Raw genomic sequence first — 13641 nt, forward strand, 5'->3', positions numbered from 1 at the left:
TGAAAACCCTAAACATAACAGAGATAACATACATACAGACACTATGTATTGCTCCCATGATTTTTTAAAGTAGAAAATTAAAAAATAAAATTTTCAATTATTGAAAAGTATTTATTTCACATTATATGAGTTTATATCAACATGAGAGAAATTATTGATGTTATTAAAATAGTAAGCTGGTCTTCCTAACAGTCACTGCAAAGGTCTGTCTTAATGAGGACAATGCCGGGGAACTCTAGGTTTAAAGACGTTACCAAAAACATGCACCTCCTCCCGTAAGCCAGGGGTTGGTCACCGAGGAATTCGGGGACAATACCAGAGGCCGGCCAGACGTCCAATCACATGGGAAATGAGCAACGACCGTCTCCCAGAACTGCTTCTGATTCGCCGCTAACGCCCTGGCCCTGGGATGAGCCTGGACAGGCCCGCCCACAGGACGGTGGGTTAGGCAGGCAGGGAGGTGGGCACATCCCGCCCGGAGGAGCCTGGTTAGGATGGGCTCGCGGAATCGGGATTGTTTCCCGTTGAAACGGCAAAATGACCTTATCTCAGGTTCTTCAGAGAACCAAGGGGGTCGTCTCGCTCCATCTGCAGGAGACGGTGCTTCGTAAACAGCACAAGGTTCACAGAGGAAGATTATTTCGTCCCTGTGCAGAAAAAGAAAACTTCCCAAGTCTTCCCCCGACGATGGTATATTTTCATCACGGATTCTAGCTGATCAGGGCGACTGTCCACTGGACAGCGATGCTCTGATGAGTCCCTTCCTCCCGGCCCCACCTGGCCACCTGCCGTCATTTCCACTCGGTCAGTGAAGCGTCCTCCTTTCTCTCGAGACAATCATCGCGCCCCGAACGGCCCGGCCCAAAGCAGCACCTGGATGGGACGCTGCGTCTGTGCCGAGTCCCCATGACAGTTAAACGCATTATTTGAGATCGTGACTTTCCTCATCGGTGTCACAGTAATTACTTTTGATTCAAGAGATATTCCACTTGGTATATTTTGACGTGATCTGGACCAGTGCAGGTAAACGTCTGCGCAAGGAGCTGTAACACGCCCTTCAGGACCCTGGACACCTCAGTGCCAGTCCTCAGGTGAGGTCCCCGCGGGTCACCCCTCAGGGCGCCCACTGCGGCGGCCGCCAGCCTCGTGCGCAGCGTTCCGAGGGAGGCGTGGGAAACGCGACTTTGCTATTTCCGCGTGTTTCAGAACAACTTCAAAAGGAGATGGCAAATCCCATTTCCACTTTCGAATGGGGAATATGAGTGCTTTGCTCAGTAGATTTTTCTGACTCTTTCATACTAATCCTCTTGTACGACGTTATTTGTTGATTTTCCTGATACTATTGTTTTCCTCTTAATCTCATTACTTTACAAATGGAAACTCAAAATAAATTTCATACCCATATTTCCTTCCCATTGTTACTTCTATTTTTAACTTAATAACTAATCCATTTAAAATAATGTGAGCCATGTGTCAGCTTAAATATCTAACTTAACCTATTCTCCCATGTGTGTGGATTATTTCTTAACACATTTATTTTTAAAAAAACCCACAATCCTTTCCCTCACTGACGAATGGCCTTCCTCTATTGTACACTATGCACCATTCTCCTGCACATAGTGTCTTATATAAGCTAACATCCTAATAAAAAACCAAGAGAATGAAAAAGTCCTTAGAGCTTTTATAACAAATAAATTTACAGCACACATGTCAAGAATAATAGAATATATTTGTGCACATTGAAGAAACACCTCTAATTCTAAGAAATTTTCCTAAGAAAACAATCGGGTAAATAGTTAAGGATTTACGTAGCAAGTATTCAAAACGGAGCATGTAAATGCATGTAAATGATCATCAATAGGGAAATGTTTAAATAAATTATGATAATTCAAAGGTAAAAAAGTAGGCATTTGTCTCAAAAATGTACAGATTTTTTAAAAATAAAAATAGACTTTAAAAAATTATATAACTAACCTATCTTTTTCATATATTTCTTTTTTTTTTTTAATATATCTTTATTGATTTCAGAGAGAGGAAGGGAGAGGGAGAGAGAGAAACATCAATGATGAGAGAGTCATTGATCGGCTGCAGCCCGCAACCCGGGCATGTGCCCTAACCGGGAATCGAACCCTGATCGCCTGGATCCTTAGGTCAATGCTCAACCGCTGAGCCACGCCCGGCTGGGCATATATTTCTATTTTTTTAACAGGCAATTTTAAAAAGCTGCGGAGAACCAGTTTCATCTAGCAAAGAGAACGTAAGAACGGAGTATGAGATATCAGATCTTTGATAAACAAAAACATCACCTTCCTGCCAGCAGCTGTGGCCCATTGGTTGCGCGCTGTCCCAGGCCCCAGGAGGTCGCGGGTTCGATTCCCGGTCGGGGCCCAGGCCCAGACTGTGGGCTCCATCCCCTCTCCCTTCCTCCCTCTGAAATCAGTAAAAGCATGTTTTAAAAAAATCACTTTCCCCTCAAAAACCCCCCAGGTTACAGGGGCAGTGACTGAGTGAGGTGGTTTTCAGGTGACAATCGGTGGTTCACACGCACTAAACACTATTGCTAGCTCCTTCGTGACTGAAAGATTTGCTCAGTAACGGACATTATATTCCCTCTCTTTAAAACTGTGTCTTAAATATCTGACCAGTCGCATGACCAAGGGGCCGAAGTACTTCCTGAGAATAACAGCTTAAGCACATAACATTCTTCTGTGTAATTTTAACTAGTGTTCACCCCAATAAATTCAATAAAAAAATTAAAAATTAATTGCTGTGTGTAAAATGCCTAAATAATTACTATCCCATTATTCAGACACAAGTCATTTATTCTTGAATAGTAATTTAAATTTGATTTATAGTTTACATTCTGTAGCAAATGCTACCTCCAGGTAAGTTCCTGCAATATTTTCTGCAATAACATTTGTCACATTAGCATGGTCTGCGTGAGAGGCAGCCAACCAAGCTCTCAAGTTCGGGCCGTCGGAACTGGAGTTTAGTCCGTGGCGTTTCCACAGAAAGCCCAGCCAACCATTATGGGGAAAGAACTGACCTAATGTTAAAATAAACACCAGAAAATGGCACTGTCTTTGAAAACATGGTCAATAACCAAATGATGAAAGTAATTCGGAAATTCAAAGTATGGCTATTTGAGAAATGCAAGCAAAGCCTCTCTGGCATTTAAGCCTAAATTTATGAGCACCCACATTTTTCTCAGCGCAAATATTAATCTCATAGCTGTAACTATCTCCTCAAAGCCCTGTAAGATTTAGGAATCTAAAGGGACTCGAAGAAAAATGCAGGTCTTTGACATGGCTGCCCTCTACTGATCCAACATTTGTCTTGTTTCAGCAAAGGGCCTGCATGGAGTATTGTTATCTGAAACTTCCAAGTCTTCTAAAAGGCAAGATTTAATAAAAACATGCAAATAACGCTACTTTTATTAAAGTATGAAAATCAACACAGAGATTTATGAATAATTAATTACTCATGTGGCTGTCATTTGCATGTAGAAATGCAAAAAATTATAATAAGAATTTTATTGTCAGAGGTAGCTTGCCCCGAGCCAGGTCCTGCTTTCCTCTCTTTATCAACGGTGCGAATACCCACCCTGTGTCACAGGAACTAAGATCTGCTCCTGTTCTCATTAACTCATAGTTCGGGAAACTTTGAATAAATATTTGTTTGGGATCCAAAATGTACACCCCGCTGCTGCTGACGTAAACTCAGTAGTGCCTGTGTTTAAAGAGATGAAACAGGCCGTGTGGCTACCGTCCTAAGACAGCCCCGCAGGCTGCGCAGGTGCAGCTCACCCCGGTCACGAGAAATGGTCAGAACAAAAGCAGTGCACCTGGGGCAACGCAGCGGCCTACGAAAAACGATGATAGCAAAGCTCTGAGGCACTGCCCCCAGGCAACAAAGTGCAAGAAAGAGGCCCGCCGTTAAAACATGGGGAAATCTTCCAGGTATCGCTCGGTCCGGGAGAGAATAGATACAGATGATAGATAGATGCCGACTTACAAATAGGTATAGAGATAGAGACAGAGACAGGGAGAGAGAGAGAGGGAGGGAGAGGTAGACACAGAGATGCAGAGAGAGACGGATACACAAATAGCTGATATGTACATATATGGATAGAGTTTTTGGCTTTGTTGAAACGATGGAAACCTACAAAACTCATCTGATAAAAATTGAGCATCGTAAGTGAAGCTGCGACAAACGCTCACGTGCAGGTTTCCGCGGAGACGCGGGTCCTCAGCTCCGCTGTGTGAGCGTCAGGGGCGGGCGCTGCTGGGCTCTACAAGAAGGTGCTTAGTTTCAGGGAAAACCACGGAGCGGCCGGTCTCCCACCTCGCCTGCTCCGCCTGCACTCCCACCCGCAGGGAAGGGGGTCGCTCCCCATCCTCGCCAGCGCCTGGTGCTGGCCGTGTCCGGGTTTGGTCGCCCGGGTAGAAGTGTAACAACGCCCCGCGGGGCACAGGGCGCTGACGGTGGGGCTCCTGCGCAAGATCGGGGCAGGGGCGTGGGGGGGGGGGGCTCTGTGCTCTCGGCTCAGTTTTGCTGCGAACCTAAAACTGCTCTAAATAGCAGAGTCTATTTAAAAGTCATCCAGTGAGTTCATCTGTTCCATTGGAAAATATTCGCTTAATCGGAGCGGCCCGCGCAGGAGGCGTAAAGGAACAGAGACGGGGGTGGAAGGCACCTCCAGGCCCGCCGGGTCCGGGACGCACAGGGGCTCTGAGTTCTCACCCTGCAGGGCTCGCTGATCTGGAAGAGACGGAGTCAGAGGGAGGGACTCGGGGCCTGGAGCTTCCGGGTACAGATTCTGCGGCTGGAAGCTCCCACGTTTGACTTGGAAGGACAAGATTGTTTCACTCTTATTACGCTGGCATATTTTATCTTTCGGAGCTGAACTGATTAGCAGGATGTTTTTAGTACACCTGGTAATTGGTTTGCTACGTCAGATCCCACCTGGGAAGGGCAGGGCATGCCGACGGGCAGGACGGCAGGAAAACGTACCCCAGTGGTTCATGGGGGACACGTTATTTACCGCTTTTTTCTTATACACACAACACACCTGGAAACGGGGGAGACCCGCTAGTTGCCCTGTTGCAGCCGGACACCCTGGGGAGAGGACACCTGGGGAGACTTCGGTCGGCGTGACCCACAGCACAAGCACGCGGACACGCCCGCTCCAGCCAGGGTCCCCCGGCAGCTGACCCAAAGGCGAGAAGGCTCAAGGCAGCGAAGGAAAGGAAACCGGAAATAAGCTTCACTCTTTCGCAGATTACTCGGGATTCGCCCTAAATGCTATCCGCCTTTGAGCAATTAACTCGATCTCTCTGAAACGGCATCCAACACGCATCCTGAAGTGAGACGAAGACGCACTAAGGATGCTCCGGAAATCACACTGCTGCTCAGTTTAAACCCAGACAGCGGCTGTCACTTGAGCTACAGTCTCTACGTTTTCCGATAAAAAGTCAGAATAAATCTTCAGGAACGTCGAGAGGTATCGCGTCTAATGCTTCTCTTTGAGATTCCAGTTTGTCAGCTCCATAAAAAAAGCCGGGTTAGGCTGACAAGGCTTATCCTTCACCCTGGGGTGTTTGTTTATGGAAGTTGCAGAATTTCAGAGCCGAGAGGGGCTTTGAAGATCATCGGGTGAAACGGCCCCTCCTCCCGGGGGAGGGTAAATGGTTTTTAAAACTGTATAAATGTAAGCACCACATATTTATGTCGGGTAAAATGACATTACTTTCGACTTAGCCGATATAATTGCAGGTCGTCCGGGGCAATAGAGGGCTTCAGCCATTATTTTCAAAGGCATTTTCTGAAGGGAGCCTGAAGCCGGGTCCGTCTACAGAGCCGTGTGTCGCCGGCACCTTCCTGTTCGATGTGAAATGTAAATGTGTTTGATGGGCGTCTTAGACCGAGACGCACCCATCATTTCCAATCAAATACACTGAAAGCACATAACTAGTCCCCTTTTCCGAATCTTGTATCCCTCTGGCTCACATAATTAAAAACATCTCTGATGATCATTTCTTTCCCCCTTTACTCATCTCAGAACTGTTAATTCCTGACATGCTCGCAAGGCTGACATGCTATTTTTTTTTTATATGAAAGAGCCCTGAAAATGAGTCATGAACCGAGGTTCAACATTGCTGACACAAATTGGGGAAAACAGAATTAATCCAAAACACCCACATTTTAAAAAACTGTCCAACAAACATGCTGAATTCCAAAATGCCCAATTCCCAGGGTTTTACCGTTTACCACCTGCCTTCTCTACGTGCCGCTGGCCAAAAAAATAAAAATAAATAAGATGTCATTTCTACCTCGCCAGGGAAAATGTTTTAGGAACAAAATGCAACGTGACTAACACCCCATTTTTATGAGCAAAAGAAAAAGGCGTATTTGGCCACACGTGGGCCAAGACACCGTATTTCAAAAAAAAATGATAAATAAAACGTAAACGCCGGCCCCGGAATGAAATTTGGAACAAGCCCGGGAGAGGGTTGAGCGCCTCACCCAGCCGAACAGGTCCACGGGGGAAGCTCAGTTTCTGAAGCGGAAACGTCGGACCTCGGGTGGCATTTGCCGTCTCCTAATAAAAGCTCCCCGCGGGCGGTGCCACCGCTGGAGGCTCACAGGGCGACTCGGGAGCCGGGGCCTCCGCCACCTGCCCGACTGCAGCGGCCGTGGGGCCAGCACGGCCTCTGCTGCGATGTGCGAATGGGTGCCCCGTGCGGCTCTCGGGGCCTCTGCCCGCTGTTGGCGGCTGGCTCCCCCGGGCGACGGCGATTCCTCACTGAAGGGGGCCCGGGCTCCGACCGCCTGCCGCGGTTCCCCGGGTGCCGGTGTCTCAGTCCGATAAGGGGCGGGGCAGCTTCAGCAGCTCTTCCTCGCCGTCTGGGAGGCAGGGGAGCCACGGCCGAGGTGCCTGCTGACCCGGCGCCGGTGGGAGCCCAGGTGCCGGTTTGCCGACAGCTGCCCGACGGCTGGGTCCTCACGCGGCCGAGGGAGGGAGAGAGCCCCTCGCGGGTCTCTTCTTGCCAGGGCACGAGTCCCACTCGTGAGGCTCCACTTTCAGGCCTCGATTCCCTCCCGCGGGTCTCACCTCCAAAGAGCATCCCGCTGGGGATGAGGGCGCCACGTCTGCGTTTCGGGGACAAAAACCGTCTCCGGCGCGTGGCGTCTCTTAGCTGGTGGGCTCCCTCCCGGGTGGAAGAATTGCGCAGGAGGACCCCACGCCACCTGCACGTTCTGTGACAGTGTGACCCAGGTCAGGCACCTGGAGCCGCCAGGCCATGCGGGGCACCCGGAATGTGGGCGGCGCCACCTGCTGCCACCCGACCTCAGCCTCGCCCCTTCTCCAGGCTGCGCTCCCCCCACGGCGACCGGCACAGGCCGAGACGCTGACCGGCTGCGTCCCATCCAGCCGCGGCGGGGAAGCAGGGCCCTGGCCTCCCCTTTTAGTCTGGGCCCCACGCTGGCCGTCAGGCAGGGCGAGGGCAGGCACGCTGGGGGACAGCGGGAGGTGCCCGCGAGGCCCGGGGCACACAACGGTTTCCAACGGAAAACAGGCAGCCGCCTGAAGGTCCGATTCAGGGGTAACGTTCAACAGATTAGACGGACACGCCTGTGAGGAAATCGTGTATGAAACGCTGAAACGAAAAATTCCAAATTCTAATAGCACAAGATTATGTAAAAAAAAAGTTACAAAATTTCATGAAACTCACCGTGACCCGGAGGGAATTTCTTCCATTTAACGAGCAGAACAAGCTCACAGATGGATAAAGTCGGCCACTCCTCGTAGTACGGACACTTGCGAATTAATTTCACTATTTGCTTCTTTTCAAATTTTGCTTTTTCCTGGAAAGAAGTCATTATTAAATTTTTGTATCGGGTAACTTGAAAAGAAGAAAAACGGGTAGCTGAGGAATGTCAGCAGAAGGAAAGTCAAGGTTCCGCGATCTGGACTTTTATAGGAGCATCGTCCTAAGACCGCGTGGCCGAACTGGAAGTTTCAGCTTCAGGTCTGCTACTAAAATTTTATATCCCCACCTTTCATAACGTTTTTAGAAGCTGTAAGTGTTTTAGCATTTTTTAAAAAACTGTCCACCCGGCCGGTGTGGCCCAATGGTCTGGGCGCCGTCCTGGGCACTGAGAGGTCCCCGCCCGACTCCCAGGCAGCGCACAGGCCCGGGCTGCAGGCTCCGTCCCCAGCGGGGGCCTGCAGGACGCAGACCACGCACGTTTCTCTCTCCCTCCGTCTTCCTCTCTCTCTGGAATCAAACCAATATAAAAACAAAACATATAAAATTAAAATAAAAAACGGTCACAGTCAAGACTAAACTCAAAAGTTGTCATCAATATTATCAAATAAGTAATACTGAAATTTTGAAAATAAAAACCCACGTTTGCGGCACCCTGTATGTCCCTAACGACCTCTCTTTTTCGGCTTCAGTCGCCCATCACTATGGGAGGCTTAAGTGATGGTCCTAAAATAAACTATATTCGTATGTTGTCCAGGTCAAGTCAAATTAAAAATAAGAGAGATACAGATATCTGTCCAGAGAGGCAAATTTACAGCCAATTATGTTAATATTTGGGTTAGATTTGATCGTACCGATTTCAACTTTGCATAATTGATTGCAGGGATCTTAAGAATCTCACAGTCTTCTTCTGTCACCACCGAGTACACCTGTGGATCCGCCTGAACCTGGGCTGTAACTTCCAGGGTTCCAAAGGTGCTCCAGGGTCCAAGCTGTGCGAAACCAACAGAGGCAACTTAAACTCCGTGTCACCGGCCAACACAGACACCCCGGCGACGATGACGACGGGCGGTCTCGGAAGGCCTGAGTCTATGCGGGAAGGGGGTCCCACAGCCGGGCGTGGGCGTCATACAACTTCCGCCCAATGTCACTTCCCCGAAGCAAGAAAAAATGTCCATTGTTTTCACTACGTGAAGAAGATAACTTAGGACGTTATTCTGTGTTTTTGCTAAAATTAAGCTTTTGAAATACAACCGTTAATGCAACCCATTCACTTTTCATTGCTGTGTGACTACACCCAGACTATGTGCTTGTTCGTTCATCTGTTGGTTTGGTTTTTGTTAATCCTCAATGGAGGATATTTTTTCCATTGGTTTTTAGAGAGAGTGGAGGGAGGGAGGTGGGGGGGGGAGAGAGAGAGAGAGACCGACTGGTTGCCTCCCACAGGTGCCCCAGGGCCGGGGTTGGAACCTGCAGCCCAGGTATGTGCCCTTGACCTATGCGTTTTCAACTTTACGATGGTGCAAAAGCAATTACACATCCCGTGGAGACTGTACTTAGAATTTTGATCTTTTTCGGGATGGTGTTACCTGGTATAACACGTGTCTCTGGGCAGCACCAGAGAGATGATTTTGCCCAAGTGGAGGCTAATGTAGGTGTTCTGAGCACGTTTAAGGTAGGCAGGGCTCAGCTGGGATGTCCTGCAGGTGTATTAAATCCATTTTCAACTTTTGATGGGTTTATGGGGACATAACCCCATCATAATTCAAGGAGTATCTGTATAAACATTATTTGCCTTTGAAGAAAGACAGTCAAGGTTGAGTTCACTATATACCATTATGGTTCCTTTTAAAAAATATGTATGTTTTTATTGATTTCAGAGAGAGGGAGGGAGAGGGAGAGAGAGAAACCTCAGTGATGAGTCACCAGTGGGCTGCCTCCTGCTCGCCCCCGACTGGGGTTCAAGCTCACAGCTGGGGCATGTGCTCCGACTGGGAACTGAACTGTGACCTCCTGGTCTACGCTCAACCGCTGAGCCTCGCCGGCTGTGCGGCCACCATGGTTCTGATGACACATTTCAGGTGATATCATGCTATGAACACACATAAAAGGGGCCCCTAACCAGAGCACTGAGCTGAAACCGGCGGCCGCGTTTCCAGCCGTGCCGGGTGCACTTGTCCTCTCCAAGGCCAAGACAGTCTCACTTATCTCAACAAACACTTAGGTGTTCAGAACTGTCTGCGGAACTGACTCGACCTTAAGGAAAAGGCGAACATGCAGGCACTTATCAGAGCAGGCGAGGACCTCTTAAAGTACTGTAAAATTTTAGATGCCAAATGGTAAATGTTACGACGACCTAACTCCACCGGGAGAACCGCACTGAGCGTGCGTCTCCCTGCCTTCCACCTGGGCGTGCGTGAGTGGGGTCCTTAAAGCCCAGGAAGAAAATAAAAGAATTAAATCTGCCACGAAAGAGCAGGGCTCTATCCTGGGACTCAGTCAGAATGTTTTAGCCATTCTGATCCTAGGAGGCTGTTTTATGTTTTAATAACAGAGTAAAAACATAACGTTCAGCCATCCTGTATACTGTGTTTAATAAAGAACTTGTCAGGGACAAAGCATAATTCTTGAACCATACCTAAGTGATTTTTTTGATTTTTTTTTTTTGCCATCAGCACAAACTTCAGACCTGTGTCCCCAGTGGCAGCAACTGACCTATGAGGACACACCAGCCGCCGAGGAAACGCCGGTCGTGGTCGTGCCGAGTCCCGCAGAGCAAGAAGAAGGTGCTCGGTCTCCCTAGTATCTCTATACTCAGATACATCGCAAATAACTGGGGGCTTAATTTCAATTATTTCCATGGAGAAAAAGCGGCCTAGTAAGAAAACACCATTACAAAGAACCTGGGACGGAGAGAGATGTCCAAGTACATTTGAATAAAGCGCTGAGGCTGTTTGTTGCCTCAACAAGTAGACGGATAAAAAACTCCCAGAGAGGACGAGGCGATGGCTGGGGAACGTCTAGCGAGACCGAAAACCGACTTCAAAGGAATTATTGCTCCATGTTTTCATGAGATGTCAAGAATCTCAGAAGAGCACTTGAAAGATGTATGGTGCTAGTGGAGAAAAAATTTGCTACGCTGAACCAAATAAAAATCACTTTTGTTGTTATTTTTTCCTCAAAATTACTGATGTTTAGACATAAAAAGACAACGTAGGTCCTCAAAACTCTGGGCTCAAAGAGCGCAAGAAGGGATGGGCGTGCTCAGGAGGAAGTTAAGGATCAGGGAACCCTGCCGTGGCGGACACCCTACCCATCTGCACGGGACCCGGGTTCCCCCCACGCGGCTCCACGCGGCTCCACGGCCGGCCAGCGGCAGGGCCATCAGGATCCTAAGATTCAAAACCCCAAAGCACGTGGCTGTCCAGTAATTGTTTTTTTTCACGTGGACAAGAGTATAGTTCTCTAATTTTAAATTATGTGTTTACAGTTATTGATCAGATGTCATAAAATAGATGCGTTGTGGCCACATTGATCTTGTACATCAGTCCCTTTTGTCTTATTTAATAAAGACGTAAAGTGCTTCCTGATCCAAGGAGCCACACTCAGAATTCAAACACTAGCTCCCCAAATCCTCATAACAACTCGGTGACGTGAGGTCCCTTACCGGCTCGGCCAGTAGCCAGCATGAGACCCTGGGAAGGTTACTTAGCTCCTGAGTCCGTGGTCATTTTTAAGGTGATGGTAACCGTCACTGATTCCTTCTCTGGTGCTCTTCCTTCCTCTATGTACATCCGAGTTTGTGACCTGTATCCTTCCCTTCCTCTCTTTTTTAACATTTGTTGCAGGGCAGGTATACCAGCAACAGATCCTCTCAGTTTTTAATTGTCTGAGAAACACTTACTTCCCCTTTACTTTTGAAACATAATTTCCCAGGGTACAGAATTCTAGGTTGGTGAAGTTTTTTCTTTCAACACATTAAATATTTCACTAGAAGGGCAGGGCACAGACACACACACGCGGCCTGAAAAGAGCGAACCTGAAGACTAGGAGAGCTGAGTGGAGAGGGCCACGTGGCAGGAGCTAGGACCCTCAGGGGACAGGCACAGACGGGCCATGGAATCGGCACCCTGGCCTCCACCCGCCTGCCTCTTGCTGGTCCCCACTGGTGCTGTCCCTGGACAGAATCCAGCCACAGGCCATTGGGCAAACGAACCCTCCAACTTCATCCCTACAGGGTGGCCTTGGGGCGACGGGCGGGGCAGAGAAGGGAGGAGCACAGCCTTCAGGACCCTCACTTTCTGTTTACTGCTGAGACGGCCCTTGCATCCGGCCCAGCCCAACCTTTCTGATTTCTCTCTCCTCTCTTTCTTCCCTGCACCTGCCGTTATCCATTTACCACTGAACTCCCCAAACTTCGCATCTGACAGACGTTTGTTCATTTTTGCTGTGAAATCATTGCTTTAAAGAGGATTCCTCGCTGAAAATGCATGTGCCCCCCTCTCCCTTCCTGCAGAGTCAAATCTTTCTTGCCCTTCGAAGCGACCAGCCCCCTTTCTCAACAGGCATCACGTGACCCTCAGCCGAGGGTGACTGCCCACCTCGGACATTTTCCCCTGGCCACTGAGCACGGCCACAGAGACCATCCCACGTCGCGTAGTTTGTACGTGCACATGATTCATCCCCCGACGAGACTGCAAGCTCTTTAGAGAATTGCTCTAAGTTTTGCGTTGCCCGTAGCAGCTAAGGAGGCTTTCTGGGGAGTGCACACTGGACTTCGAGCCCGAGAGCAGGGACAATGCCAGACTCATTTTTGCTTCCCCCCAGGTCTCGGCAGTCAACACCTAGCACTGAGCGGGCGACTACTTGCGGTTTGTCAAATAGACGACACTAAAATTACCAGTGAAAGAAAACATTATGTGCTTTTATTAAATTATTCTCTAAGTCGAGCAACTAATGGCTCTTCTGATTATGAAGAAGTTTACAGAGCCTGGGCATGAAATTGTCTTTCTTCATGTAAATATAATCATTGGAATAAAAACATAATTGGTTTTGAATAATGTTAAAAGTCTCACCGTGCTAACAAAATATTGAAAGTCAATTATCGTTGTTTGATGTTAAATAGTCGACCAGCTTCCTAGCACTGGAGATAAAGGAAAAGTTCACTTTGTTTCATGTTTGAGTAAATTCAGGAAGATGGAGGCTTTTCCTTTTTCCTGCATAGGGCCCGGCGTGTCCTGAACCGCCATTGAACTGTATTTATCATGATCATGAATATAACTCTGGTTATAAAAGCGTGAGAAAAAAAAAAAAGGAATGAATGTCAGAAGGGACACAGTGGGTTTCATCTGAATGACTGTGTTTGCTGCTCCATCAAAAACACGTCATCGTCGGTTGACGCGGGAAAACACGAATCTGCTCATCGGGTATTGCTGCAGAGATGGACTCCGCACGCTGCTTTTCAAACCCACCTGCCCCCGCCACTTGAAAACACTTTCTTCACCCCGGCCAGTGTGGCTCAGCCGGTGCGGAGTCGCCCCGGGCACTGAAAGGCTCCCTGTTCGGTTCCTAGCCAGGCGCATGCCTGGGTTTCGGGCTCCGTCCCCTGCAGGGGCCGGGCAGGAGGCAGCTGACCGAGGTACTGGTTCTCACATCCACGTTTCTCTCTCCCTCTCCCTTCCTCTCTCTAAAAATCAATTAAAAAAAAAACCCTTAAAAAATATTTTCTTCAAAGACACCTTACTCAGGAATATCACATATGAAAGATAAACACACAGGAGTTCCGGGTGTAAGGGCCGTGCCCGAGAGCCAGTCAGCGTGGGGACGGCGAGGGTCCCACCGGACAGTAGAAAGTGACCAACAGGGGGAG

The 13641-nt window shown here is 48.6% G+C and overlaps 1 protein-coding gene across 1 annotated transcript in view; it reads right to left on the minus strand.

Moving 5' to 3' along the window:
* CNBD1 (cyclic nucleotide binding domain containing 1) overlaps positions 1–13641 on the minus strand; it is a gene marked incomplete at its 5' end in the record, with an annotated part of 77222 nt that overhangs the window by 37469 nt on the left and 26112 nt on the right. The window contains 2 exons of the mRNA XM_081116491.1: positions 7737–7869; positions 8627–8764. Of these exons, the coding sequence (XP_080972617.1) occupies positions 7737–7869; positions 8627–8764 (271 nt within the window). The remainder of the gene's footprint in view (positions 1–7736; positions 7870–8626; positions 8765–13641) is intronic.

This window comes from Miniopterus schreibersii (assembly GCF_964146895.1).
Source record: "Miniopterus schreibersii genome assembly, chromosome: 17".
In the NCBI taxonomy this organism is placed as follows: domain Eukaryota; kingdom Metazoa; phylum Chordata; class Mammalia; order Chiroptera; family Miniopteridae; genus Miniopterus; species Miniopterus schreibersii.